At 44.7% G+C, this 27,523-nt stretch overlaps 1 protein-coding gene across 7 annotated transcripts in view; it reads left to right on the top strand.

Moving 5' to 3' along the window:
- The window catches only part of CACNA2D4 (calcium voltage-gated channel auxiliary subunit alpha2delta 4), a 577,533-nt gene that overhangs the window by 94,966 nt on the left and 455,044 nt on the right, over positions 1-27,523 (top strand). For all 7 annotated transcript variants that reach the window (XM_033951433.1, XM_033951432.1, XM_033951431.1 and 4 more), the window contains exons 3-5: positions 4,399-4,515; positions 7,556-7,615; positions 13,665-13,827. In XM_033951433.1, the coding sequence (XP_033807324.1) occupies positions 4,399-4,515; positions 7,556-7,615; positions 13,665-13,827 (340 nt within the window). The remainder of the gene's footprint in view (positions 1-4,398; positions 4,516-7,555; positions 7,616-13,664; positions 13,828-27,523) is intronic.

The following is a 27,523-nucleotide window of genomic DNA, read 5'->3' as shown; positions in this document are numbered from 1 at the left end:
CTTTAACAGGATATAGTGCAATTCATTAATGCTTCAGAAAAGAACTCGTTCAATAATCAGATCAGCAAACAGGTAAACATAAGTGGAAAAATGCACAAATACAGTGGGAAATACAAAGTATTATTCCAAGAATAATTTGTTGACCACAACTGGGAACATTGATGGATAAGGAGAGGGAACTGAAACCTAAGGATGAGAGCTTGAGAGTTGCAGCCCAGGTTACTGGATTGTGGATGAAATGGTAAAATGGACGTATGCAAATTTTACAAGAAAGAAATAGAAATGGTTATTCATCTAGCACAGTGTCTCAAAAACTATCCCCGGCTCGAGACATCCGGAGGTGCGCTGGCATCGACGTGATGACGTCAAGCTCTTCAAACGGGCCTTGTGCCGGGAGAAGGACCTGCGCTGGAGAGATGGGCCGGCAGAGAGAAGAGGTGCCGGTGTTGGGAGATTGCTTACAGGACGTGCCTCTCTTTGCAAGAGGCGCATCCTGAATACTGTCAGCCGGTGCTGGCTCCTCTCCTCTTCCCCAGTGTACTGCGGCACACCTGAAATCTCTGGAGGCACACTTGCCTCCTTTGAATTCCAGAAGGGACCTCTCTGGTAGAATGTTAAGTACTACACAAGAAATTGAACTTACCATGCAGGAGTGGACATTTACACTTGCATTAGAGTAAGTGAAAATGTCCTCAGCTAGATTATTCAAATACATATGTCAATTAATGTACTTCATAAGCTACTTGCATGCTTACAAATTCTACCCAAATTTTGTCCATTTGTATGCCTGCCAACAAAATACACGCTGGTCAGTATTTTATCAAATGAAATTTATGTACGTATGTGGCCACATGTGCATGGAAAATGGCTTTATAAAACTATTCCCAATGAAAGCAGCTTTCAAAGTGATTTCCATGGGTAGAAAGTTTACCTACATGAAGCCACTCTGTGAAAATTGGCCACACTGTGTGCAGGTAAAATTCCCTGAGGAATTTCCCTGTGAAAATGTTGGTTGATAGGGGAGTGCATGCACTTTTAAAGCAGGTGCAAGTACAAATGGCGATTTCAAAATGATTTTTCTATGTACTTTCTGTCCCACAATCTAACTGATCACTTTTTACCTGTATTAAGAGGGGTGACTTTCAAACCTCATTTTTTCACGTGGCTATTGGCCATGTAATATGTGTTCATTCCTGTGCATGGAATATGTAGTGTATATTAATATAAAGTGGAACTGACATTCTGATCAAAAGTTTATTACAAATAACAGAACATGGTCATACAAAAGACAACCTGAAGCTGAACGTTTAACAAAGCAGGATCCAACACTGTTTGTGTTTCGGATAATGCAGCCTTCCTCAGGAGTATTTGAGTGACTACAGTTGGGATTTGAATCAGGGTGAGCACAATAAGGCAAAAACCAGCATAGCAGTGACTACAACTAGAACTTGAGTCGAGGCAAAACCAATGAAACAATATAGTGAATTTTTGCCAGAAACACTGAGTTGTGTTACGACTGGAAAACATTCACTCTTTCATTTCACTGTTTTTATGTCGACTCACTTTTGCTTGTAATTACTGGTTGTGCCTTATTGTGCTCATCCTGATTCAAATCCCAGCTGTAGTCACTCAAATACCAGACTCCTGAGGAACGCTAGCCCCCCCCCCCCTTCCTTGAGCATTGAATTTAGTGCCAAGGCCACAGTTGAAACCTCTACCGCGGCTTAGTAAATGAGGGCCTACATCAGCCAAAACACAGACCATGTTGCCGATGAAGTGTCCTATATTTGTCAAACGTTCAGCTTCACTATTTGTCATTTTTAAGACCATTTTCTGTTATTTGTAATAAACTTGTGATCCAGAGCGTGAGTTCCACTTTTTCTTTTGTTTTGGTTTACCCTGCTATCGTGGAACATTGAGGCGACCTTTGTTGTTGCTATGTATATTTATATAATATTTATTTTTGCATTCTTGTGTATCTCAAATTTGCAATTATGTTTTCATTCATTTTCAAACAAGCTATATTTGCCGTAGAAGGCTGAATCGGTCAATCTTACCAATCACTTTGGTTTTCTTGCGGCAGCTTCAGGGTATAAAAATATATTTTCCCCAGAATCATTGATGGTTCAGGCAATTTATTATTATAATTAGATATTATAACTCACTATATTTGGGATATACAGTTACTGTTATATGGCACTTACAAGTGCTGCAAAATACGGCTGCAAAGTTGATTTGTGGGAAAGGGAGGTACAATAGAGTGACACCAATATTGCAAAACCTACACTGGCTCCCTGTTGAGGCTTGATGTCAATTTACAATCTCTACTCTAATTCATAGGATCTCCTGTGGATACACCCCTGAATGTATGGTTACTTTGATCAAAGTGCTTTCCTCTGGTTACTCCTTACTCTGTAAAGATAGCTATATTCTTCAATATCTGATGCTCAAACATGTAAAATTTAAGTCAATTCATGTAATTGGTTTTGTAATCAAGTTTCATCAAAATTTGTTATCATCAATACTAAATATACATTGACATTAATAGACGAACAGTTCAGAACAGGAGGTTAGGGGGAGAAATACAATAATCAATAGGATAGGAGAACATGGAGGGCATGTACATAAGGAGAGGGATTGGTTAAATCTGTGAAGAGGTCAGTATTAGGATGTTATAGATCAAACGTGCCTTTGAACAAAAATGTCTTTAGGTTAGATGTGAATCGATCAAGAGCTGAGTAGGCATTGTTCCATAATTGGGGGGGGGGGGCAGTGACTGAGAAGATTGGTATCCAAGCTGCAAAATACGGAATTCCCTTCGTTTAAGTGCTAGATTAGAATCCTGTTATTTAGGGCAGTGTTCTTCAACCTTTTTACACCTATGGACCGGCAGAAATAAAAGAATTATTTTGTGGACCGGCATCAGTCCGTGGACCAGCGGTTGAAGAACACTGGGCTAAGTCGTGAGCCAGACCCCGCCCATTTCTACCCAGTCTCCACCCCAGACCCCGCCCCCATAATAGAACTAATTTTAACACTTTTTTCCATTCATTTTTCACAGATACACAATATAATCTTTTTAACAACACATAATGGTTAACCACAAAATTAAACTACACAAAGCACACTGACAGCAGATGTAAATTCTCAAAATTGACATAATTCAATCACTAAATTCAAAAATAAAATCATTCCCCCCTACCTTTGTTGTCTCCCTCCCTCCATGCTATGCCTTACCTTCTGGCCTGCTCCCGCCTTGCCTTTTTATGACGTCCCCGGTATTATCTTCAGGCCGGCTCCCTCTTCCTCACTGATGCAGTGCACAAAGCTGCGGGCAGCGGCTCATTGCACGTCCTGTGCCTAATCTGGAAGCCTTCCCTCTGACGTTGCAACGTCAGAGAGAAGGCTTCCGGTTCAGGCGCAAGATGCGCGTAGGAGCCACTGCCTATGAGGAAGAGAGAGCTGGCTCAAAGATAACGCCACATCGATTGCACCGTGGACCGACAGTTGAAGAACACTGTTTTGGGCCTAATGCATGTGCTGGCCCTGTGGACCGGCAGGAAATTTCTGTGGACCGGCACCGGTCCACGAACCGGTGGTTGAAGAACAGTGATTTAGGGGTTAGGAAATTTGTAAAACCATTTTTATTTTGGAAATTGTTGAGTAATTAGTCTACAGTACCTTTTGCTTTGATTTTTTTTTTTAAATGCAAATTTTAACAATTTTAATATCAATTGATATCAAAGAAAAAGAAATATTACACAAAGTTTAACCTACATTATACATATAACACAAAATTACTTTTCAAGCCCACTAAACTGGGGAGCCATACGACTATATTACCTAACTGAAATACAAAGAAAACTAAGAATCGGTTTGGATTCATACGAATCTTAACCATTCACTATTTATGGGACTTTAACATCCTCCAACTTTCTCAGTAGTGAAACAGTAAACCAACAAACTTCATTTCTGTTCTCTAGCCATTAAAAATTGTTGTAGTTGAATGGGGTCCCAAAACACATATTCAATTTCTTGTAATTTGACAAGACATTTACATGGAAATTTTAGATAGAATGATGCCTCAAGAGCTAAAACTCTAGTTCTTAATTTCAAAAATTATTTCCTTCTTAATTAAACATCAGGAAAAATCCTAACCAAATCTCCACAAAATTTTGTCAATCTATTTTTAAAGTAAAGTTTAATTATGAACATATGATTTTAACTGTGTTTATATAGTATCTAGATATGGCTAGTAGTCTTTTATTGTGATCCGTACTGAACCAGTCTTTGGCCTGTAGCGGAATAGAAATTGTAATGGTACATGTGTGATATCCTGTTGATATTCTCAATATTATTGGATCCTGAGTTTGTTATCCATATGGTTTTTCTTGGCAGAAGTACAAAGACGTTGAGTCATCATTAAAAATCAAGGAAGTTGATGGCTTGGAGTTGGTGACAAAGTTCTCAGAGGAGATGGCGACCATGTTGCATAGTAAAGTAGGAGCCATACAGGTAGGACCCCTAGCATATTAAAGGGAAAACTGCCATAATGTGGTTTGAGTGTGATATAAAAAGAGTGCCCACATTAATGTGCCATTTATGCTTGCTTGCAAATGTACAGAATGCTGTTACTTTCATGGTTATGTTTGTACTTAAGTGGCAGCAAAGCAACTGCTGTATTTTCTCATATATACCCCATGGGTAACTAGTCTTGATTATTTCTAGATATTTGTAACTGTTCTTTAAGATTGAAAGTTTAGAACATATTGTACAATGTCAATGAAACAAATTGAATAAAAGGGACCAGACATCGTTTCTCTCCCTGTTATTTAAGGAAGGCCGATCTCCTACTTCTGAACAATGATTTTTCTCTTCTTTCTGAATGGGGATTGGTCAGCTATTTGAAAGTGAAGTGAATAATGAATTCAAAGCAATTTTTGTTCAGGTCCATGAGTTATTCCCGACCCCAAGTGAGCTTGTAAGAACGGGATCTTCCTCTACACACCGCCAACGTCTTTAAAGTCTTCCCCAAAATATCCCCAACCGCATCTTCTCCAAAGGACATCACATGATGTGATACCAGTCAGTGAGCCTTCGGAGTGGCCCTCACACTCCTCGAAAGGCTTGGCTTAACGCAAGACTGTCCTTCAGGAAGTTCTTCCCCCTAGCCTTTAATGAATGAAAAAATTAACCTTCTGGTTGTACCCACAAAGACTAGACTAGCTGGCATTGCTTAATCACACCTACCATAGCTGAGATTATATTCATGCGCTTTTCAGATTTCACATACAACTTTTTAAAAATTAGTCCAATTATTTTCTAACTCCTGTTACTTTCTTATCTATCTACATGTCCCACTTTTGCTTCCACCCCATGCTGTTAAGATGTTTTATTGTGCGTTGCGTTGTATTCACAATTTAAGTAGCATACTATGACATAACATATACTGATGTTTGAATAGTTTTACTGCTGCAATTATCTGTTGCCTATGCTTTTATTCTTGCTGAACACTGCCTAGGGCAGGGGTAGGCAATTCTGGTTCTCGAGAGCCAGAGCCAGGTCAGGTTTTCAGGATATCCACCATGAATATGTATGAGATGGATTTGCATGCACTGCCTCCTTGAGATGCAAATCTATCTCATCCGTATTTATTGTGGATATCCTGAAAACATGACCTGGCTCCGGCTCTTGAGGACCGGAATTGCCTATCCCTGGCCTAGGGTGAATTTTTTCAAAATACATGTAAAGTGGCGAATGTTACGCCGATCTTCAATAAAGGTTCGAGGGGAGATCCAGGAAACTACAGACCGGTGAGTCTGACCTCCATACCGGGAAAGATGGTGGAGGCACTGATAAAGGACTTCATCATTGATTACCTTGATGGACACAATCTGACGAGGACCAGCCAGCACAGCTTCAGCAAAGGAAGATCTTGCTTGACAAACTTGCTGCACTTCTTCAAGGGAGTAAACAGGCAGCTAGGCAAGGGTGACCCGGTCAACATTGTATATCTGGATTTTCAGAAGGCATTCGACAAGGTCCCACACGAATGACTACTTCAAAAAATTGCAAGCCATGGAATAGAGGGTGAAATACTCATATGGGTTAAAAACTGTTTGGCGGATAGGAAATAGAGAGTGGGGGTAAATGGACAATTCTCAGATTGGAAAAGCATCACGAGTGGAGTGCCGCAGGATTCGGTGCTTGGAGCCATGCTCTTCAATATATTTATAAACGACCTGGAAATTGGTACGACGAGCGAGGTGATTAAATTTGCGGACGATACAAAATTATTCAGAGTAGTGAATACGCAGAGGGATTGCGAAGACCTGCAACGTGACATAAACATGCTCGAGAAATGAGCTGCGACATGGCAAACGAGGTTTAACGTGGATAAATGTAAGGTGATGCATGTCGGTAACAAATCTTATACACGAATACAGGATGTCTAGTGCGGTACTTGGAGAGATCCCCCCAGTAAAGAGACTTGGGAGTACTGGTCGATAAGTCGATGAAGCCATCTGCGCAATGTGCGGCAGCAGTGAAAAGAGTGAGCAGAATGCTAGGAATGATTAAGAAGGGGATTACAAACAGATCGGAGAAGGTTATCAAGCCGCTGTACCGGGCTATGGTACGCCCCCACCTGGAATACTGCGTCCAGCACTGGTCGCTGTACTTGAAGAAGGACACGGTACTACTTGAAAAGGTCCAGAGAAGAGCGACTAAAATGGTTAAGGGGCTGGAGGAGTTGTCGTATAGCGAGAGATTAGAGAAACTGGGCCTCTTCTCCCTTGAAAAGAGGAGACTGAGAGGGGACATGATTGAAACGTTCAAGATAATGAAGGGAATAGACTTACTAGAAAAAGACAGGTTGTTCACTCTCTCCAAGGTAGAGAGAACGAGAGGGCACTCTCTAAAGTTAAAAGGGGATAGATTCTGTACAAATGTAAGGAAATTCTTCTTCACCCAGAGAGTGGTAGAAAACTGGAACGCTGTTATAGGGGAAAACACCCTCCAGGGATTCAAGACAAAGTTAGACAAGTTCCTGCTAAACCGGAACATATGCAGGTAAGGCTAGACTCAGTTAGGGCACTGGGCTTTGACCTAAGGGCCACCGCATGAGCGGACTGCTGGGCACGATGGACTACTGGTCTGACCCAGCAGCGGCAATTCTTATATTCTTATGTTAGTGCTGTCTATGCCTAGTAGGTTTATAGAAATAAGTATTATTATTGTCCTGGAGGACCCCAGGCAGCTGGATTATCAGAATATCTACAATGAATATGCATGAGAGAAATTTGCATACAGTGCAGGAAATGCATGCAAAACTGACTCATGAATGGCCATTGTGGATCCGTCAGGACCAGAACACAGTGATTCCCAGTGTTCTATTATTGGCTACTTATAGGGGCATCCAGACTACACTGAACTGTGGTTTTTAAAATGAGATTTAATGGTTCTGAATCATTCATTAATAGAGGTGCGCCTGGTCGATAACATGACATTTCAATTTAAAACCACTGTTCTCTTGTTCCTTTCTTTTTATGACTAGAGACTAGTAGAAGCGGCAGAGGAAGCAGATCTGAATCACGAGTTCAACTCTTCCTTGGTGGTAAGTTAAAAAAAAAAAATTAGCTGAGATTTCTATTGATAGGTGAGAATGAAGTAAAAGACGGGTTAGTAATTTTGTCCGTCCTACTGCAAACTGTTGCCCCTGGGTTTCCATTTCTCTGACTTGTTTCCTATGCCTTGATGCTGACTGACTCCGTGATCTCTCACCTGAAGTGATCTATAGAAGTCCGTACGCTGACTGCTTTGTAGTTTTTAGACCCAAATATTTCCACAGGATTCTCATTGTCTAGGATAAAGTAAAGCTAACTTTGACTAATTGATTTTGATGAATTTGGTTAATGGTGTACTAAAGATGGGATAAACCTTCGATCTAAAATCTGCACTATTTTTAGCAGATGGGTTTCCCACATGCTGAGGTCACTTTTATAATATGGGGCGGATGTGTTTTACAGAGACACCCCCATATTTTCTCCCCCTTTACTATAAATTTTCTTCAAAGAGCTGTGAGTTTCTCCTTCTTATAGATCAGTGTAGCGCAATCTGTGCGCCGTGGCACACTAGTGTGCCCCATGAGATTTCAGGCGTGCCGCGAGATGCCAGGGAGGAGGAGAGGTGCCAGCACTGGGCTGACTGCCTCCAGGAGGTGCCTCTTGCGGCGAGAGGCACATCCTGTAGGAAGTCAGCGGCTGCCAGCACCTCTCCGCCTCTTCTTTTTCAGCATCCCCAGCTGGCGGCTCAGGTCCATGTCTGGAGGGCCTCCGTGCATGTCACAACGTCCTCACCCTTCCGAGTGCCCTCGAGCCACTAGTTTAGTGTGCCACGGCTCGTAAAGTTTGCGAGACACTATTATAGAGATATCTCAGATTTGGCTTTCTATTTAGGCAGAGAGGGAATTGCCACATCCTTCTATGCCACGGCTAATGTCTGTTTATCAGCATGCAAACAGTGCCTTCCTAAAATTGTTTAACTTACTGTGTAACCTAGGCTGTCTCTATTAGGTAGGAAAAAATATCACTATATTGTAGAAACTCTTAAAATTGTCATTGATTTGTGGCTTTGCAGAGAGATGTGTTGCCATTTTAGAAGAGATTAACAGGAGAGTGAGACGTCATGTGAAAATGCTTAAAGAGTGCTTGATTACTATTCAATATATTGCACATTACTTTGGGTGAATCTCTTTATGTAAATATAACCCCCCACACACACACACACAAATATGCTTACAGAGACTGCACGTTCATAAACCTTTACAGCATTTTTTCTGTACCATGAATGCTCTTAACATAAGAACATAAGAAGTTGCCTCCACTGGGTCAGACCGAGGTCCATCTCGCCCAGCAGTCTGCTTCCGCGGCAGCCCATCAGGTCCGCGACCTGTGAAGTGGTTTCTGACCACTTCTATAACCTACCTCAAGTTCTGTCTGTACCCCTCTATCCCTTTATCCTCCAGGAACCTATCCAAACGTTCCTTGAACCCCTGTACAGAGTTCTGGCCTATCACATCCTCCGGAAGCGCATTCCTTGTGTCCACCACCCTCTGGGTAAAAAAGAATTTTCTAGCATTTGTTCTAAACCTGTCCCCTTTCAATTTCTCCGAGTGACCCCTAGTGCTTGTGGCTCCCCACAGTTTGAAGAATCTGTCCTTATTCACTTTCTCTATGCCCTTAAGGATTTTGAAGGTTTCTATCATGTCCCCTCTAAGTCTCCTCTTCTCCAGGGAGAACAGCCCCAGCATTTTTAACCTGTCAGCGTATGAAAAATTTTCCATACCTTTTATCAGCTTAGTCGCCCTCCTCTGCACTCCCTCGAGTACCGCCATGTCCTTCTTGAGGTACGGCGACCAGTATTGAACACAGTACTCCAGGTGCAGGCGCATCATTGCGCGATACAGCGGCATGATGACTTCCTTCGTCCGGGTTGTGATACCCTTTTTGATGATGCCCAGCAATCTGTTTGCTTTCTTTGAGGCTGTCACACATTGCGCCGATGGTTTCAGTGATGTGTCGACCATCACCCCCAGGTCCCTTTCCAGGTTACTCACCCCTAGCAGTGTTCCCCCCATTTTGTAGCTGAACATTGTGTTCTTTTTCCTTACATGCATGACCTTGCATTTCTCTACGTTAAAACTCATTTGCCACTTTTTTGCCCAGTCTTCCAGTCTCGTTAGGTCCCTTTGCAGGTCTTCACAGTCTTCCATGTTTCTAACCCTGCTGCAGAGTTTGGTGTCATCAGCAAATTTGATAACCTCACATTTTGTCCCTGTCTCCAGATCATTAATAAATATATTGAACAGTAGAGGTCCCAGCACCGACCCCTGCGGAACTCCGCTCGTGACCCATTGCCAATCTGAGTATTGGCCCTTTACTCCAACCCTCTGTTTCCTGCCTGCTAGCCAGTGTTTGATCCATCGGTAGATATCCCCTTGCACCCCGTGGTTCCACAGCTTTTTAAGTAGCCGTTCATGAGGTACCTTGTCGAAGGCTTTTTGGAAGTCAAGGTAAATGATGTCTATGGATTCCCCCTTATCCATCTGACTGTTTATTCCCTCAAAGAAGTACAGCAAGTTGGTGAGGCATGACCTTCCCTTGCAGAAGCCATGCTGGCTCGCCTTCAGTTGTCCATTGTTTTCTATGTGTTCGCAGATTGTGTCCTTTACCATTGCTTCCATCATCTTTCCTGGAACCGAGGCCAAGCTCACAGGCCTGTAGTTTCCCGGGTCACCCCTTGATCCCTTCTTAAAGATGGGCGTGACATTTGCTATTTTCCAGTCCTCTGGGATCTCCCCAGTTTTTAGGGAGAGGTTACATATTTGGCGAAGTGTCTCTGCTATTTCGTTTCTCAGTTCTTTTAGTACCCTTGGGTGGATGCCGTCCGGGCCTGGTGATTTGTCGCTCTTTAGTCTGTCTATCTGTCTAAGGACATCCTCTTTGCTTACCTCTGGTTGTACCAGCCTTTTGTCGTGTTCTCCGTTTATAATCACCTCGGGGAACACGACGAAAGGCTGGTACAACTAGAGGTAAGCAAAGAGGATGTCCTCAGACAGATAGACAGACTAAAGAGCGACAAATCACCAGGCCCGGACGGCATCCACCCAAGGGTACTAAAAGAACTGAGAAACGAAATAGCAGAGACACTTCGCCAAATATGTAACCTCTCCCTAAAAACTGGGGAGATCCCAGAGGACTGGAAAATAGCAAATGTCACGCCCATCTTTAAGAAGGGATTAAGGGGTGACCCGGGAAACTACAGGCCTGTGAGCTTGACCTCAGTTCCAGGAAAGATGATGGAAGCAATGGTAAAGGACACAATCTGCGAATACATAGAAAACAATGGACAACTGAAGGCGAGCCAGCATGGCTTCTGCAAGGGAAGGTCATGCCTCACAAACTTGCTGTACTTCTTTGAGGTAGCATCAGTTATATCTTTAGCCTATAGAATTGTTATATATATATCCTATATAATAAAACCCTAAGGGTTTCGTGTTCCCTGCCGCCGTGGTGTGTGATCCGTGGCCGTGTTCCATTTTAGAACCCGGCGACAGGGAACACTCTGGCCACTCCCCTCCTCCCGCCCTCACTCACCAACTGCTGCTGCTGGAAGAAGTTGCAGGCAAGCTCTCTCCCAGCGGCGTCAGAGCCGCATCATCGCCACCCAAAACTGCTGCCGATGCCGCGCTTCAAAGGAGCCTGGTGAGAATAGCGGCCTCCTGTAACAAACTTCGGAGGCCGCTCAGCACCTCAGTAGCACATTTCCTCTGACGTACGCGATCGCATCAGAAGGAACTTGCTACTGAGGTGCATAGCGGCCTGCGAGGTTCGCTACAGCTGGCCGCTATCCTCACCAGGCTGCAAACGAACATGCTGGACAGGGGGAGTAGGTAAGGGGCACTGATGGGCCGGGGAGCAGGGAAGAAGGACAGGGGGAGCACGGAAGAGGTGCTGATGGACGGGGGAACAGGAAAGAGGCTGCAAATGAATATGCTGGACAGGGGGAGCAGGTAAGGGGCGCTGATGGACCAGGGAGCAGGGAAGAAGGACAGGAGGAGCACAGAAGAGGTGCTGATGGACCGGCGGGAAGGGAAGAGGGACAGGGGGAGCACAAAAGAGGTGCTGATGGACTGGGGAGCAGGGAAGAGGGACAGGGGGAGCATGGAAGAGGTGCTGATGGACTGGGGAGCAGGGAAGAGGGACAGGGGGAGCATGGAAGAAGTGATGATAGACTGGGGAGAGAGGGACAGGGGGAGCACAGAAGAGGTGCTGCTGGACACGGGGGACATAAAAGGAAGGGAGAAGGGCTACTGCTGGACAGGGGGAGCTGGCAAGGGGTGGAGGTGGACATCGGAGGAAAAAGAGACAGAAAGAAAGAAAGACAGACAGAAAGCAGCCAAGGAGAGAGAAAGAAAGACACATCTATTCTAGCACCCGTTAATGTAACGGGCTTAAAGACTAGTATACATATAAAATGCAATAAATAACATAGTAGAATCAAACCAATGGCAACAGTTCTTTCATTTGTGATCCTTGATTGCAATCAAGAAAACTCTGCATAATATAATGGCTCCCAAATGTGTCCGGGGATCCCCTTAGCCTGTGAGTTTTTCAGGATATCCACAATGAATAATGTAAACAGAGATTGTGCCTTCATTTCATGCAAACTTCTCTTAAGCATATTCATTATGGATATCCTGAAAACTTGAATGTCCTAATGTGTCCAGTACTCCTGGACACATTAGGAAACTGCTGGCCTATCAGTTAAATCCCATATTGAGTAGGGTCTTAGATGATAGTTGCAGAATATATTTCATCCTTATTTATTATTGCTTCTATTATTAAAAAAATGATGTTTTCCCATAGAGATTGATATGGGAAGAAAGATATATTGAGAATTCATAGGTGGATCCTCTCACAATAATATTTTCAATAAAATAGGTTACTCAAAATGAAGCATCTGACGTGGAAAGTTGAACACATGCAGTTTTTTTTTTTCAATTGAGTTACAAATTCCCGGCACTCCTTGGACTGACTGGGGCTCAGGCTGCTGCAGAGGCAACATTTACAGCCCCTGGCGATTAGGGTTCCATAGTAACTATGCAGTAGTGACACCTAGTGGCTGGATATGAGTTTTCTGGAAGGAAGCCTGGTGTATAGCCTCTAGGTGAGGACCATTCCTGCAGTGACAAGACTAAGGGCTCCTTTTACTAAGCTGCGTTAGCGTTTTTAGCGCACGCAGCATTTTAGCGTGCGCTAAACCCGCGCTACGCGGCTAGAACTAACGCCAGCTCAGTGCTGGCGTTAAGGTCTAGCACATGCTATTCTGCGCATTAGAGCCCTAACGTGGCTTAGTAAAAGGAGCCCTAAAAGTAAGTTGGAAGTGGTTAAGAAAATCCAGAGAAAAACCTCAACATGTCATTGCAAGTAAAGGCTCATGGCCTTCAATCCCAGCCTTGCTTCAAAACAGAGAATGACAAGGTGACAAAATTCATCAGCATTCCCGTTCCCGTCCCCGCGGATAACCGCGGGAAATAATCCCATGTCATTTTCTAGTGTCTATTTCAACCTCAGTCCTTCTACACCAGCATTCTTCAAAGCAAAGCTTGCGGGTCAGTGGTTGTGGCCATTCATACTCTGATTCTTATGTGAGCCAAGGATAATGAAGCCATTGTGACATCACTGATGTGATTGGCTCTTAGGCACTGGTGGAATGAGGCATTATGACATCACAATATCTGCTCTGGATACCAAAGACTGTCATTATGTAGTGTCTGTTTCAACCTCAGTCCTTCTACACCAGCATTCTTCAAATCAAAGCTTGCGGGTCAGTGGTTGTGGCCATTCATACTCTGATTCTTCCCTCTCTCCTTAAAGAATGACACGAAGATGGTTTCCCACGGTTATCCGCGGGGACGGGAACGGTGATGAATTTTGTCACCGTGTCATTCTCTACTTCAAAATAAACTACAGCCCAAAAGGAGCAGAATGAAACTGCTGCATCAATATATATATATATATATATATTATTTTTTGTCCTGACATGGCTGAATTCCTGTATTCATCTGTTACTGTATCTCTTATTTCCTTTTCGTACAACAGTTTGAATATTATAACTCAGTTCGAATTAATGACAAGGATGAAAACAACAAATATGTAGAGCTTGGGAATGAATTTATCCTGGAGCCCAACGAGCATTTCAATAACCTACTGGTGAATACGACCCTCAGCAATGTGCAGCTCCCAACAAATGTCTACAATAAAGGTAACAGCTCTTGTTTGACTTGGGGGGAAAAGATTATACGAGTCAGTTCCTTTTACCTCTCTACTCTTACTTGAGTAATTGTTATTACTGCACTGTTATTGTTGCAACTGTGTCCTTTCCAGAGTTACTCGTCCTTCCATCCTCTATGAACAGTGGCGTACCTAGCATATGTGACACCCGGGGCCCATCATTTTTTGACACCCCCCCCCCCATCTGTACAAAAAACATGATTTTTAGTAACAAGCCACATGTCACACATGAGTACCTAGGAAAAGGCAGCATCTTACATACTGCAGTGAGCAGTACAACATCAATACACCCATTGTAAAACTAAACAAGCCAGACTAGTTCAGATCAATCCTACACTGTCAATCCTAACAGAAAACCATGTCTTTCGAACACACAGAAAACACCTTCGTCTAGTATGGAATATGTAATCACAAACTAACCCCTCCCTCTTTTACAAAACTGTAGTGTGGATTTTAACCACGGTGGTAACAGCTCTGACGCTCATAGAATTCTGAGCATCAGAGCTGCTACCACCACGGCTGGCGCTAAAAAACGCTCTACAGTTTTGTAAAAAGGCTGGCCTGGAACGTCCTCTCTGACGTCAGAATTGACGTCGGAAAGAAGACGTATTGTTGGCGGCGATTAGCAGCAGCAACGGGGAGGTAAGATTGCAACGGCGCAGATCGGGGGAAAGGAAGGAGAGAGGTGTTTGGGTTTTTTTTCCGCAGCAGGGAGAGAAGGATGTAGGCAGGCAAGCTGGCTGGCTTTAGCGCGGCAGGGAGGGAGGGAGATAGGTAGGCAGGCAGGCAGGCTGGCTTTGGGGGTGGACAAAATCTGGAAGGCAGTGGGGGGACATAAGAAGGAGACACTGGGGGCACTAAGGACACGGGAAGGAGGCACTGGGGGCACCATGGACACAGGAAGGAGGCACTGGGGGGGGGGCATAAGACGCACCTGACCATAAGACACACCCTAGATTTAGAGGAGGAAAACAAGAAAAAAAAACATTCTGAACCAAATTCTCCCTGCCAGGCTCTGTACCCAACTCCATACTCCTTGTTAGCACCCTGTCCCCCCTCTCTGCCAGGCTCTGTGCCCTGTCCTCCCTCTGGCGGTCTAGTGGTAGGCAGGGGCAGGGCACAGGGCAGACACACCTAGTGGCAGACAAGCAGGCCTAGTGGCTTTGTGACAAGCAGGCTGACCCCATACACCTCACGTACCATAAATCATCCCCCCATACCCCCCAGTACCTTAAATCATCCCCCTACCCCAGTACCTTTTTTAATCATACCCCTTGTACTTTTTAAAATCCCTCCTTCCCTCCCTAGACGGCTAACCTGGTATTTTAAACATCCCCTCACCCCCCCCCCCAGTACCTTGATGCAATCCTCGCGGTCCAGCACTGCATCTGCAGCCTCCCCTCCTGGACAGCCGCCCAAGTCCCCATCTGCCGCGGCAGTAATAGGCAGGTGTGAGCCCCGAGCGTGCCTGCCTGGTCTCGTGCTGCCCAAATGGTGTCAGCTCGGTCCAGCGCTGCATCGGCAGGCTCCCCCATCTGCGCCGGAAGTGAAAGCCAGACGCGAGTCCCAAGCACGCCCGCTCGAATGGTGCCGTCAACTCCTGTGAGTCTTGCGAGAACCAACAGCACCATTTGGGCGGCGGCACAGGACCAGGCAAGCGCAAGCCCCTAGCGCGGGCTGGGGGAAAGGAATGGCAGGAGGACCCGGATCTGGCCGGCTGTGCATCCCCCCAAGCCATGCACCTGGGGTGGACCTCCCCCTCCGCCCCCCCCTTGTTACGCCACTGTCTATGAATCATCCCTCTCTAAACCAGTGCTCTAATTTCCTTAGCAGAGCTTAAGGTCTTTAATGGTAATCACCAAAGAAGATACTGAAATAAATCATCTTGGCTTTCTGCACAGAACCTGAAATTGTTTGTATCTTCGCCGTGTAAATGTAGGCTTAACCTGCTGTGTACAATGAGAAGCTTCAATTATCTCTAGTAGGAGGTGGGTTAGACTTGAAGTATGCATGTTGCAATTATATCAAACCAGTACAAGTTGTAAATAGAGGTTGACATTCAAAAACATTATGCAGTCGGTAGTGAGGCTGACTGCTTAATTTTAAAACATCAATTTTAAATTGCAGTTTTTTACAATTTCAAATGAATCAAGCAAGGATTCTAATGTTTTTTTATGAATGCCGGAGGTGGTGGGGACTAAACGGAGCAAGCATTCTGCAATAAAAGGAGCTGTGGCTGGGGATTGAAAAAGTGCGAAGCAGAGTGTATGTAAAAAAGAGTGTCCTTTTCCTTCTCTTGGTCCCAATTTCCTTTGATATGCGGAGAATATTTTTCCTTTGCTAAATTATTGCTACCGTGGTTCTGTATTTCTAAGAATTACATTGCTATGTGATTGTATAAATTTCATACTTGAAAATAAAAAGTTTAAAAAAGTTGTGACGGATCTACAAAAACAAATTTATCAGCTTTATAGTTTATGAGACATTTGCAAGGGAATTAAAAAAAAACCAGTAGCTCCCACAGCTATAACTTTAGGTTTAAGCTGTAGAAACTGTTTCCTCCTATGAGGAAAAATCATTAATTGTCCACAAAACAATGCTTGTGTATTTACAAAGTACAGTTTAAGTATAAGTTGGTTTTCAATTTCTGTTTTAAATGTCACCAACAAAGTTGCTTGTTTGGTAATCAGGTCCTTAGAAGATTCTAGAAATTGAGAAATATTTAAAATATCTGAGGACACAATCTTATCCAATTCTCCTTCTTCACCAGTTTTCGGGTAGTCCTGGGGATGTAATAATAAGTTATCGGGAGTAAATGATTCCACTTGAGTATATTGTAAAACATCTCTCATATACATCTTCAGGAGTTCCAAAGGTGCCAAGTAATGTTTTTGTAGATCCGTCGCAATTGGAGAATTTCTTGATTGATAAGGTTACACTGAAAGTTTCAGATACTAATGGAATTGTTGAAGAAAGATAAGGACATAATAGATTTGGGGCTCCTTTTATCAAGGTGAGCTACGGGGGTTAGCGTGTCGGACATTTCATCATGTGCTAACCCCCGCGGCAAGCCAAAAAACTAAAAGCCTCGTCAATGGAGGCGTTAGCGACTAGCGTGGCAGGCGGTTGAACGCGCGGTATTCCTACTGCACCTTGATAAAAGGACCCCTTGGTCATTTTGCATGTCAAGGAGGATTGTAAACTGTTTCCTTTATAATTTTTGCTTTACTGTATATTTTTTCTGGTACTGAGTGGCCATTCTTAATGTGGACTTGGCACAAGTCTTAATTTGAATTTTAAGTTGTTTTTTTTTTTTTTTTTGAGCTGTTTCTTTTTGCTTTTCCTGATTTCTGTTATTGATGTAACAAATATTAACAAAAGTTTTTAAAAGTATCCTGGTAAATTAAGGGCTCCTTTTACTAAACTGGCTAGCGGTAGCGTGCATGGAATTGCCGCGCACGCTAGACGCTAACGCCACCATTGAGCTGGCGTTAGTTCTTGGTGCCTTGCATGGGGGGAGCAGTGCGCGCTAATCCACAGCGCACGCTAAAAACGCTACCGCAGCATAGTAAAAGGAGTATTTGAAGTGGCATTTGCAGCGTTAAGGGGAGGAACGCTTCGATGGACGCTAACCACGTTATTACATACTAAAGGCTAAAGACACACATTATATTCTTATATTATATTCTTACGAACCGTTAGCGCACACTAATACGCTAGTGTCCATCGATACATTCCTCCCCCCCCCCCCCTTAAGAGATGGAGTGAATGTCAGGGTAGTGCTGTGATGGATTGTACTAGTGTGACTGCATTGGTAGCAGAACGGAAGATTACAAATAGGATTTTGTTCTGAATAAAAAGACTGTTTTGAGGAACTGCACGAAGTACAGACTCTCTAGAAGGCTCAGGCTCATACCAGCACATGCAGCTCTGGGACTCGGGGGTCCTTTTATCAAGCCATGCTAGCAGGGTTAGCGCCTCGGACATTTCATCACACGCTAACCCCCGTGGCCGGCTAAAAAACTAACGCCTGCTCAATGCAGGCGTTAGCGGCGAGCGCCTCAGGTGGTTTAACATGCGGTATTATGCACATTAAACCCCTACCGCAGCTTGATAAAAGAACCCTTCGGTGTTCTCAGTACTGACATTGCCATAAAAATTCATTTGGGCAACTGAAGTCTGTAGTGCTGAGAAGACCTTTTAACCTTTTGGCAATGTCGCTCATAAGTATATTGAACAGAATTGACCCTAGCACTGATCCTTGAGGCACTCCACTAAGAACATAAGAATTGTCGCTGCTGGGTCAGACCAGTGGTCCATTGTGCCCAGCAGTCCGCTCATCGGCGGCCCTTAGGTCAAAGACCAGTGCCCTATTTGAGTCTAGCCTTACTTGTGTATGTTCTGTTCCAGCAGGAACTTATCCAACCTTGTCTTGAATCCCTGAAGGGTGCTTTCCCCTATAACAGCCTCCGGGAGAGCGTTCCAGACCTCCACCACTCTCTGGGTGAAGAAGAACTTCCTTACGTTTGTACGGAATCTTTTCCCTTCTAACTTTAGCAAGTGCCCTCTCGTTCTCTTCACCTTGGAGAGGGTGAACAATCTATCTGTCTCTACTAAGTCAATTCCCGTCAATATCTACTCACCTTTCCCTCCTCCGAGTGAATTCCATTAATCGCCACCCTCTTATGTCTGTCCGATAACCAGTTTCTAATCCAGTCCACCACTTTGGGCCCTAACTTTAGCCCTTCAAGTTTATTCAAGAGCCTCCTATGAGGAACCATGCCAAAGGCTTTGCTGAAATCTAAGTAAATTTCATCTAGCGCAGTGTTTGAGGTTTGTCCTGATCAGAGAGAAAAATTTGGGGGGAACATCAGAGATGTCACCCCTGATATTCAGTCAGCATTGGGCAGTGTGGTGAGTGCCGACAGTCAATGCTGGGCCATAACCAGCGATTTGGCATTTAATATGCAATTTCATTTTTGAGTAACTGGTTAAGCCTATACTTAGCGCTAACCGATAACGGTTAAAGATTAGTCCTGCTATTTATGCAACCTATTTTAATGTAGCTGGTTTGGTTAATCAGATATGTCACACAATATAGTAGATTACTGGCTAGCCATTAATCTTGGATATTCAGTGGGAGATAACTGACTATCTCCTGCTGAATATCTGCAGTTAGACATTGGGCCTGGTTTCTCTAAATGGCACCGTATTTTTAGGCACCTGTAGGGCACCTAAACTCCAGATTTTACAGATGTAAACACCAGTTTTTACTGATTTTCTAGGTGCTAGAATCGTGCCTCTGTAGGTGATTTATGGTGCCTAATGCCACTGTGGGTGCCTAATGCCATTTGGGCCTGGCTAAACTAAACTAAACTAAACCTTAAGTTTATATACCGCATCCTCTCCACGGAAGTGGAGCTCGGCACGGTTTACAAGAACTTAAAATATAAAAAGAGAAAGGAAAAGGTTAACATGAGCTTATATATAGAATGGAAGAGTAAGGGGGAAAATAGAATTACATGTTAGAGAAGAGCCAAGTTTTCAGTTGCTTGCGGAATAGTTGGAGAGAGCCCAGGTTCCGCAACGGGATAGTAAGGTCGTTCCAGAGACCTGTGATTTTGAAGAGAAGAGATTTTCCCAGTTTGCCTGCATAGAGAATACCGCGTAGAGAGGGGAAGGATAGTTTATATCTTTGGGCAGGTCTGGTGGAGTCAGGACTCGAGGAGTTAAAGGATAGTGGGATTAGGGAAGGAAGGATGCCGTGAATGATCTTAAAAGCCAGGCAGGAGCATTTGAAATGGATTCTGGAAATCACTGGGAGCCAGTGAAGATTGGACAGGAGTGGGGAGACATGGTCATTAGGTGGCATAAAGTGCTTATGGAGGCACGATTCACATCAAAGGTAGGTGCCAGAAATGTAGGCCTGGAAAACCCCGGCCTACATTTACATTAGAGAATGACACGGTGACGGTTTACCCGCGGCCACCGCATTTAAGCCGCGGGTCACCGCCGAAAACGGGGAAGAAAACTAGCAGTCGCTGCGGTGACGGGGACAAGGCCATTCACCGACCGCGGAAACGGTGAACAGGTTTGTCCCCGCGGGCCAATGTACCCCCTTCTAGGAACCGCTATTTACCGTATTTTCACGCATGGTATACAAAAGTTTTAAAACATAGTTCCCACCCCGCCCGACGCCCGATTCACCCCCCCAGCAGGACCGCTCGCACCCCCACCCCGAACGACCGCTCGCACGCGCTCCCACCCGCACCCGCGATCGGAGCAAGAGGGAGCCCAAGCCCTCTTGCCCGGCCGACTCCCCGACGTCCGATACATCCCCCCCCCGGCAGGACCACTCGCACCCCCACCCCGAAGGACCGCCGACTTCCCGACAATATCGGGCCAGAAGGGAGCCCAAACCCTCCTGGCCACGGCGACCCCCTAACCCCACCCCGCACTACATTACGGGCAGGAGGGATCCCAGGCCCTCCTGCCCTCGACGCAACCCCCCCCCCCCCCCAACGACCGCCCCCCCCCAAGAACCTCCGACCGCCCCCCCCAGCCGACCCGCGATCCCCCTGGCGACCCCCACGACCCCCCCACCCCCCTTCCCCGTACCTTTGGTAGTTGGCCGGACAGACGGGAGCCAAACCCGCCTGTCCGGCAGGCAGCCAACGAAGGAATGAGGCCGGATTGGCCCATCCATCCTAAAGCTCCGCCTACTGGTGGGGCCTAAGGCGCGTGGGCCAATCAGAATAGGCCCTGGAGCCTTAGGTCCCACCTGGGGGCGCGGCCTGAGGCACATGGGCCCAACCCGACCATGTGCCTCAGGCCGCGCCCCCAGGTGGGACCTAAGGCTCCAGGGCCTATTCTGATTGGCCCACGCGCCTTAGGCCCCACCAGTAGGCAGAGCTTTAGGATGGATGGGCCAATCCGGCCTCATTCCTTCGTTGGCTGCCTGCCGGACAGGCGGGTTTGGCTCCCGTCTGTCCGGCCAACTACCAAAGGTACGGGGAAGGGGGGTGGGGGGGTCGTGGGGGTCGCCAGGGGGATCGCGGGTCGGCTGGGGGGGCGGTCGGAGGTTCTTGGGGGGGGCGGTCGTTGGGGGGAGGGGGGTTTGCGTCGAGGGCAGGAGGGCCTGGGATCCCTCCTGCCCGTAATGTAGTGCGTGGTGGGGTTAGGGGGTTGCCGTGGCCAGGAGGATTTGGGCTCCCTCCTGGCCCGATATTGTTGGGGAGTCGGCGGTCCTTCGGGGGGAGGGATGTATCGGACGTCGGGGGGGGGGGGCATCAGGCTTTCAGGATGGGGACAGACCTTCAAGGGGGGACAGTGCAGGGAAGTCAGGGAATTTATATTAATTAATTTTTTCTCTGCGTGTTTTGTTTTTGTATAGTTATTAACTAATATTTAACTAAGTTTTAAAGTTTTAAAGAATGTTTCCTTTATACGTAAATAAAGAAAAGTGAATGGGATTGCAGTGGCGGTGACGGGGCGGTGAATGGGGTGGCAGTGGCGGTGACGGGGCGGTGAAGAGGATGGTGAGACGGGGACGGGGCGGTGACGGGGATGGTGAGACGGGGACGGGGCGGTGACGGGGATGGTGAGACGGGGACGGGGCGGTGACGGGGACCAATTTTTTCACCGTGTCATTCTCTAATTTACATTACATTGATGTTTTCTATCCCGCCAATACTTTTCAGTTCTAGGCGGTTTACAACAAGAAATTAGCCTGGGCATTCCCAGGGAGATTGCAAGGTTGATAGCTATAGAATGCGTCGGGATCTGGGAAGGGTCGATACGGTTTGGTTAGATCATTTGACAAATTTCTTGAATAGTATGGTTTTCAGTTCTTTCCTGCATGTTTTGTAGTTGGGCATCGTGGTCAGCAGATTTGAGAGGTGATGGTCTATTTTCGCTGCTCTGGTGGCTAGTAGACCGTCATATTTTTTTTTTTTTGCTTTGCATGCCTTTGATTGTGGGGTGGGTAAAGTGTGCATGAGTTCTCCTTGGTCTGGATGAGTTTTTCCTGATTAGGCGGTTGTTCAGATAGCTTGGTCCATTTCCATTTAGGGCTTTGAATAGGGTGCAGTAGAATTTGTGTTGTATGCATGCTTGTACTGGGAGCCAGTGTGAGTCTTGGAAAGCTGAGGTAATGTGGTCGTATTTTTTCCAGTGCCTAGCGTTGCCGGAGGCACGATTCTCTAACACACAGGTGTCAAAGTCGGTCCTCGAGGGCCAGAATCCAGTCGGGTTTTCAGGATTTCCCCAATGAATCTGCATGAGATCTATTTGCATGCACTGCTTTCAATGCATATTCATTGGGGAAATCCTGAAAACCAGACTGGATTCCGGCCCTCAAGGAGGGACTTTGACACCCCTGCTCTAACATGATCGGCAGCCACCAACAACAGTGCCAATTAGAGAATCTGGGCCTAAAATGCTATTATCCCTGGCCAGTTAAATCGTTTTGAATATTGGTCAGTTTATTAATAAGTAGTGAGTGAGTTTCAGTGAATGTGTTTATAAGAGTTTAAAGCTGATGGAAGCCAGTAATTTTAACTAGGGTTATTTTTTTTTTTCAGATTTTAGCTGACAGAAGTTTAAATTATGGCCTCTTTTATCAAGCTGCGTTAGAGGTTTTTAGTGCGAGCCAGTATGGTAAATGCTCCGATTCCTATGAGAATCGGAGCGCTTACCTCGCCCGCCTGCGCTAAAATCCTTTAGTACAACTTGAAAAAAAGAGTGTGTGTGGGGGGGAGGGGTTTAGTTTTCTGTAAAAGCAAAACTTTGAGGTTTATTTAAACATAGGAGCCCAGTTGTTGGAAATGTTACAGAAATTATTGATTTATGATAGCTGAGGCATTTTTCTGAGTGTGAACTGAGGTTTAACAGTGAAATAGAAGCAGAAGTTTGTTTTATTGTGACTGTGACCTGACCTGAAAAGTTTAGGCAGCAGGGCTAGAAAGCGGTTTTAAATCAGAACACAACAGTGAAAACCGTCTTCTGAGTTTTAAGAAGGAGTATTAATTATAACAATAAGAAAACATAGATTATTCCTCACCATCAGAGAAGAATAGTTAAAGAGAAGCTCATAGGGTTAATGATGCTGTATTGAGCTGTGTTATCAGTAGAAACTAAAGAGAGCCAGCTTTAACTGTCAATTGTAAGGAGGGCAACCTCAGAGCTATTTTATTTTATTTTAAAAAAATATCTTTATTCATTTTGAAGCCCAAAATAAGTGCAACAATATTATACAATCATAGTATACTGTAATAGCATCTAAATTCAATCAAAATTGTAATCCATGACAAATCACTAGCCCCCCCCCCACCATCTTCATATTCAAAAATTGCACTCAAATTAAAAATAAAAAATATTTTCCAGCCCCCCCCTCCCACCCACTCACCCACCCTGGACGTGCATGATCAAGGGCCAAATTCAACAATCACTCTTTGCAAAATTTTGTCAATGGCTCCCAAATATCCAGAAACTTCGGTGTCAGATCAAAAGCGCGCCGGGACAAAGGCGCGCCCAGACAATTGAGCGCAGTGCGGAGGTGCGCGCCGCTCAAAATTAATGTTTTCAGGGCTCCGATGGAGGGTGTGGGGGGGGGGAACCCCCCACTTTACTTAATAGACATCGCGCCGCGTTGTGGGGGTGTTGTAGGGGGTGTGGGGGGTTGTAACCCCCCACATTTTACTGAAAACTTCACTTTTTCCCTGTTTTTAGGGAAAAAGTTAAGTTTACAGTAAAATGTGGAGGGTTACAACCCCCCAAACCCCCCATAACGCTGGCGCGATGTCTATTAAGTAAAGTGGGGGGGTTCCCCAGCAAAAAACCCCGTCGGAGCCCCTAATAACAGTAATTTTGCGCGCCTCCGCGCTGCGCTCAATTGTCTGGGCGCGCCTTTGTCTTTCGCGCCGTTGTCTATGAACCGAAACTTCTTATAATGCCCCCGTTGTATAGCCATAATACGTTCCAAGATACTATAACAAGTCCTGCAGTAAGCTTTTTAAAGCATACTTACCAGCGTTAAGCTTGGCGCTGTTTAGTTAAAGGGTCCATTGATTTCCACGCAGAATCAATTTTATATATTATTCTAAGCACTTTTTATTTACTTCTCTAGGATCTAATTTCAAAGCTTTAAGGCTCCTAACTTTTGGAAGACTAATTTCCAAATTGGCTTCTTTGAAAATTCACTAGGACTGCATTTCTATTTCTATTATGTACCTTATATACAGGTACCCAAAAACTGGAAAAGTACAGGGGCAGAATTAGAATGGAGATGAATTAGGCAGAGATTTGTAACACCAGGACTTAACTTGGGCATCTAAACCTACTCAAATGAATTATGTTCCTGACTTTAGGACATTTTCAAGCACTCTGGTTTTCACCCAGAACCCACTACAACACTGGGAGATCACCTTGACCACTGGTGAGAAGATAACCATAAGTAGGTCATCAAAGGTACTTAGGATAATACTCGACTCAGAATTGACCATGAGAGACCAAGTCAACTCACTGGTCAAGAAGATCTTCTTTCGACTAAGGTAACTGAGAACAATCAGATCAGCCTTAAGCCCAGCCAACTTCAGAACAGTGGTCCAGGCAGTCCTCATCTCCTATTTAGACTACTGTAACTCCCTTTACTGCCATATTGCTGAAAAGACATTAAGAAACAGCAATTACTCCAAAATACAGCAGCAAGGCTGATCCTGTTGATGTAAGCCGCTGTCCAGGCCTACCTCGGTAATGAGACCTCGAACACTATATACTGGTTTCAATAAGTATATATTTATTTATCCAATCAATAACAGCTTACAGGAATAAACCATTTAGTATATAGTGTAACAGAAGGTGATACAGAAGGTGACCTCTAGGCCTAGAGGTCCTCTGATGTCTGTTCTGACCTCTCCCTCCTAAAGGCCTGGTTTTTATACATTTCTTAGTGGCCAACACCACGTTGGTTTACATCACATGATACATCCTTATTGGTTATTTACTTATGCATTACTGCCTAACTACATTCATTTATTGGCTATTCTTATGTACGTCATGTTATATGTTTTACTCTGTTTTCCGTAAAACCTACCTTTTCCCCGAAATGCCTGTTTCCCCACCATATTAGTATTTCCGAGCACAAGCCCCCCTCCCAACTTTAAACATCTCCGATACTTTCTATTAGGTGATTTTTCTTATGAATTCTTTCTTCTGAGAATTCTGTCTTCTGACCACGGTCTGTTTATCTCTTTATGGTATCTGGCTGGGTGGGCCTTGGTGTAAAACCACAGCTAGCCCACAACCTCAGGACCTGTTGCTTTTTCTCTAGTTGTATTCCTACAGTAGCTAATTGAACTCATAAAACAGTGTATTTCTCCATCTTTGCATGCTCTTCAGTTAATGGTGAAATATCTTTCCATAGTTAATCTACTGTTTCTATCATCTGCAGAGATAGATAAGGTAGATGTCAGTTGCAGGGGGTGAGAGCAGATTTTTCTGTAAAGAGAAAAGTGATCTTTGTCTTCCTTCCATCCCCCTCACCTGGCCAATGCCAGGACTTATCTCGGGATGTATCCAGAGCCTCCATGCTGTATTCTCTCTCACTGTGCAAGAACAAATATGAGCGGGCAAGTCCACTCCTCAAAGAATTGCACTGGCTCAGTTCAAAACTGCAAGCATGGTCCATAAGGCCATATACAGAGAAAACTCAGCAGGACTAACTTCAACCATCCAGGTCACACAGTCCTTCAGTGACACAAGGACAACCAAACACTGGAAACTACCACTTCCCTCCCCTCGCTTAGTCCGGAGGAAAGCTCTTTTTGAGACCACCTCTGAGTTCCAGGGCCCCAAGATCAGGAACAGTCTCCCGAGCAGCTTACGCCAATTTCCTACTTACTTCCAGGAAGTTACTGGAAGGTGCTGAAAACACATCTATTCTAATTACTGCACTGAACTATCGTAATGCATTCATCTATAAGACATTGACGCCCCTATATCATTTCTAATATTCTGTAAGCTGCAATGATTCCGATCTGATACTTGTGGGATACAAGAATCAATATGGTATGGTATGTTCAGCATGGGTCTTAATGAGCATTAACCATTAATATAGAGCAGGGGTGTCCATCCTTTTGGCTTCCCTGGGCTGCATTGGCCGAAAAAAATGTTTTTGGGGCCGCGCAAATGCTGCAGCAAGACAGAGGAGGGAGCCGGCAAGATGATAAACATCTGGGTGCAGCAGAACAAAACACTGCATCGCCCTCGACCGGGGCCGCACAAAATACTTCATGGGGCCACAGGTTGGACACCCCTGATGTAGAGCTTTATAGGCAGTAACCATTCTGCATTAGCAGCACATATTAACTGCATTAAGCAGTGGAAATTCATATTTGGGGCAGGAGTATTTCTTGCATTTAATGCTGATGGTTTAACGTGCATTAATTCTAACAAGGAAAAGTTAGCTGCTTCCAGAGGTGTAATTAACAGCATTCTGCACTTACAGCTATGCTATTGAAACTAGGGATGTGCACTCATTTGAAGTGTCACATAGGATATGTCAACTGACATATTCTATGTTTCATGTAATTAGCAAGCAAAACTGAACAGAATAACACAACATTTTGTGCTTTTCCATGCACTGTCAGTACTGTACATGCTTTGCTAATAGTGCGTACTCTTGAAAGAGAACACACTTTTTTTTGGAGGGGGGTGGCCAGGGGAGTAGAGTGGAGGGAAAGATGCCAACAATTTTCAGTTGGTGGAGCTTGGGATTCCCTGCTAGCCTCAATGTTGCTGTTCTGCTGCTGGGTTGGCCTGGGCCAACTCATGACTATGCCACCTCTATAGGTTGCCAGTTGAAGTAGAGATCATGTTTAGTATCATTATTCTTGTACTTAAGGTCATAAAATGATATGAGTCTGTCATCATTATGCTTGTATTGAACACAGGAGCTACTGCAGAGGAGAAGATCAGTGCTAGTTCAGGAAGGCAGTGAGTGGGAAAGAAAGGTCAATGCTAATTCATGTGTGAGTAGGTGAGGGAATTGTATTGGGCATGGGGCTTCAGAGCTGAGGGAGAGCGGATCAACAGGTCCTGGTGCAGAAGCTTAAACCAGCTACTGTATCTCTTCACCTAGATATAACTAATAGTTCAGTTGTCTATGCTGAATGTTAGTGCTAGCTGGGTAACTTTCTTCTATAATAATAATAATAATTTTATTCTTATATACCGCCAAAGCCGTGGTAGTTTGAGGTGGTTTACAACAAAGAAGGGCTGGACAATCAGCGAATATAGGTACAATGTAAAGTCATCAAAATACAGGTGAGTAGGATACAGAGGTAAGGCATGAGAGATCTTGGGAAACAATTCGGTTAGAGTTGAAGAGGTAAGGCCACCCAGATTTGGACCTGATACAGTTCCAAAGAGTTCTATCCATCAGCCTACTCTACGAAGGAGTGCTGAAAAGTTCTCAGCCCAAACAAGAAGAGAATGACGTGGATATGGTTCAATCAATGATCTGAAACAATGTCAAAACATATAACTTTATGTCTGCAAATTGGGACTTAACGAAATAAAATAACCCTTTTCAGCTGCAGTGGCAAAATAATGCTCAGAATTTAAGAAGTTGGTTGGTCGGGCTGAGATCTTTTCAGCACCCCCTCGTA

The sequence above is a fragment of the Geotrypetes seraphini genome, chromosome 7, assembly GCF_902459505.1.
Source record: "Geotrypetes seraphini chromosome 7, aGeoSer1.1, whole genome shotgun sequence".
Lineage (NCBI taxonomy): Eukaryota > Metazoa > Chordata > Amphibia > Gymnophiona > Dermophiidae > Geotrypetes > Geotrypetes seraphini.
The sequence above is the reverse complement of the archived record's forward strand: the minus strand, read 5'-3'. Positions and strand labels throughout refer to the sequence as shown.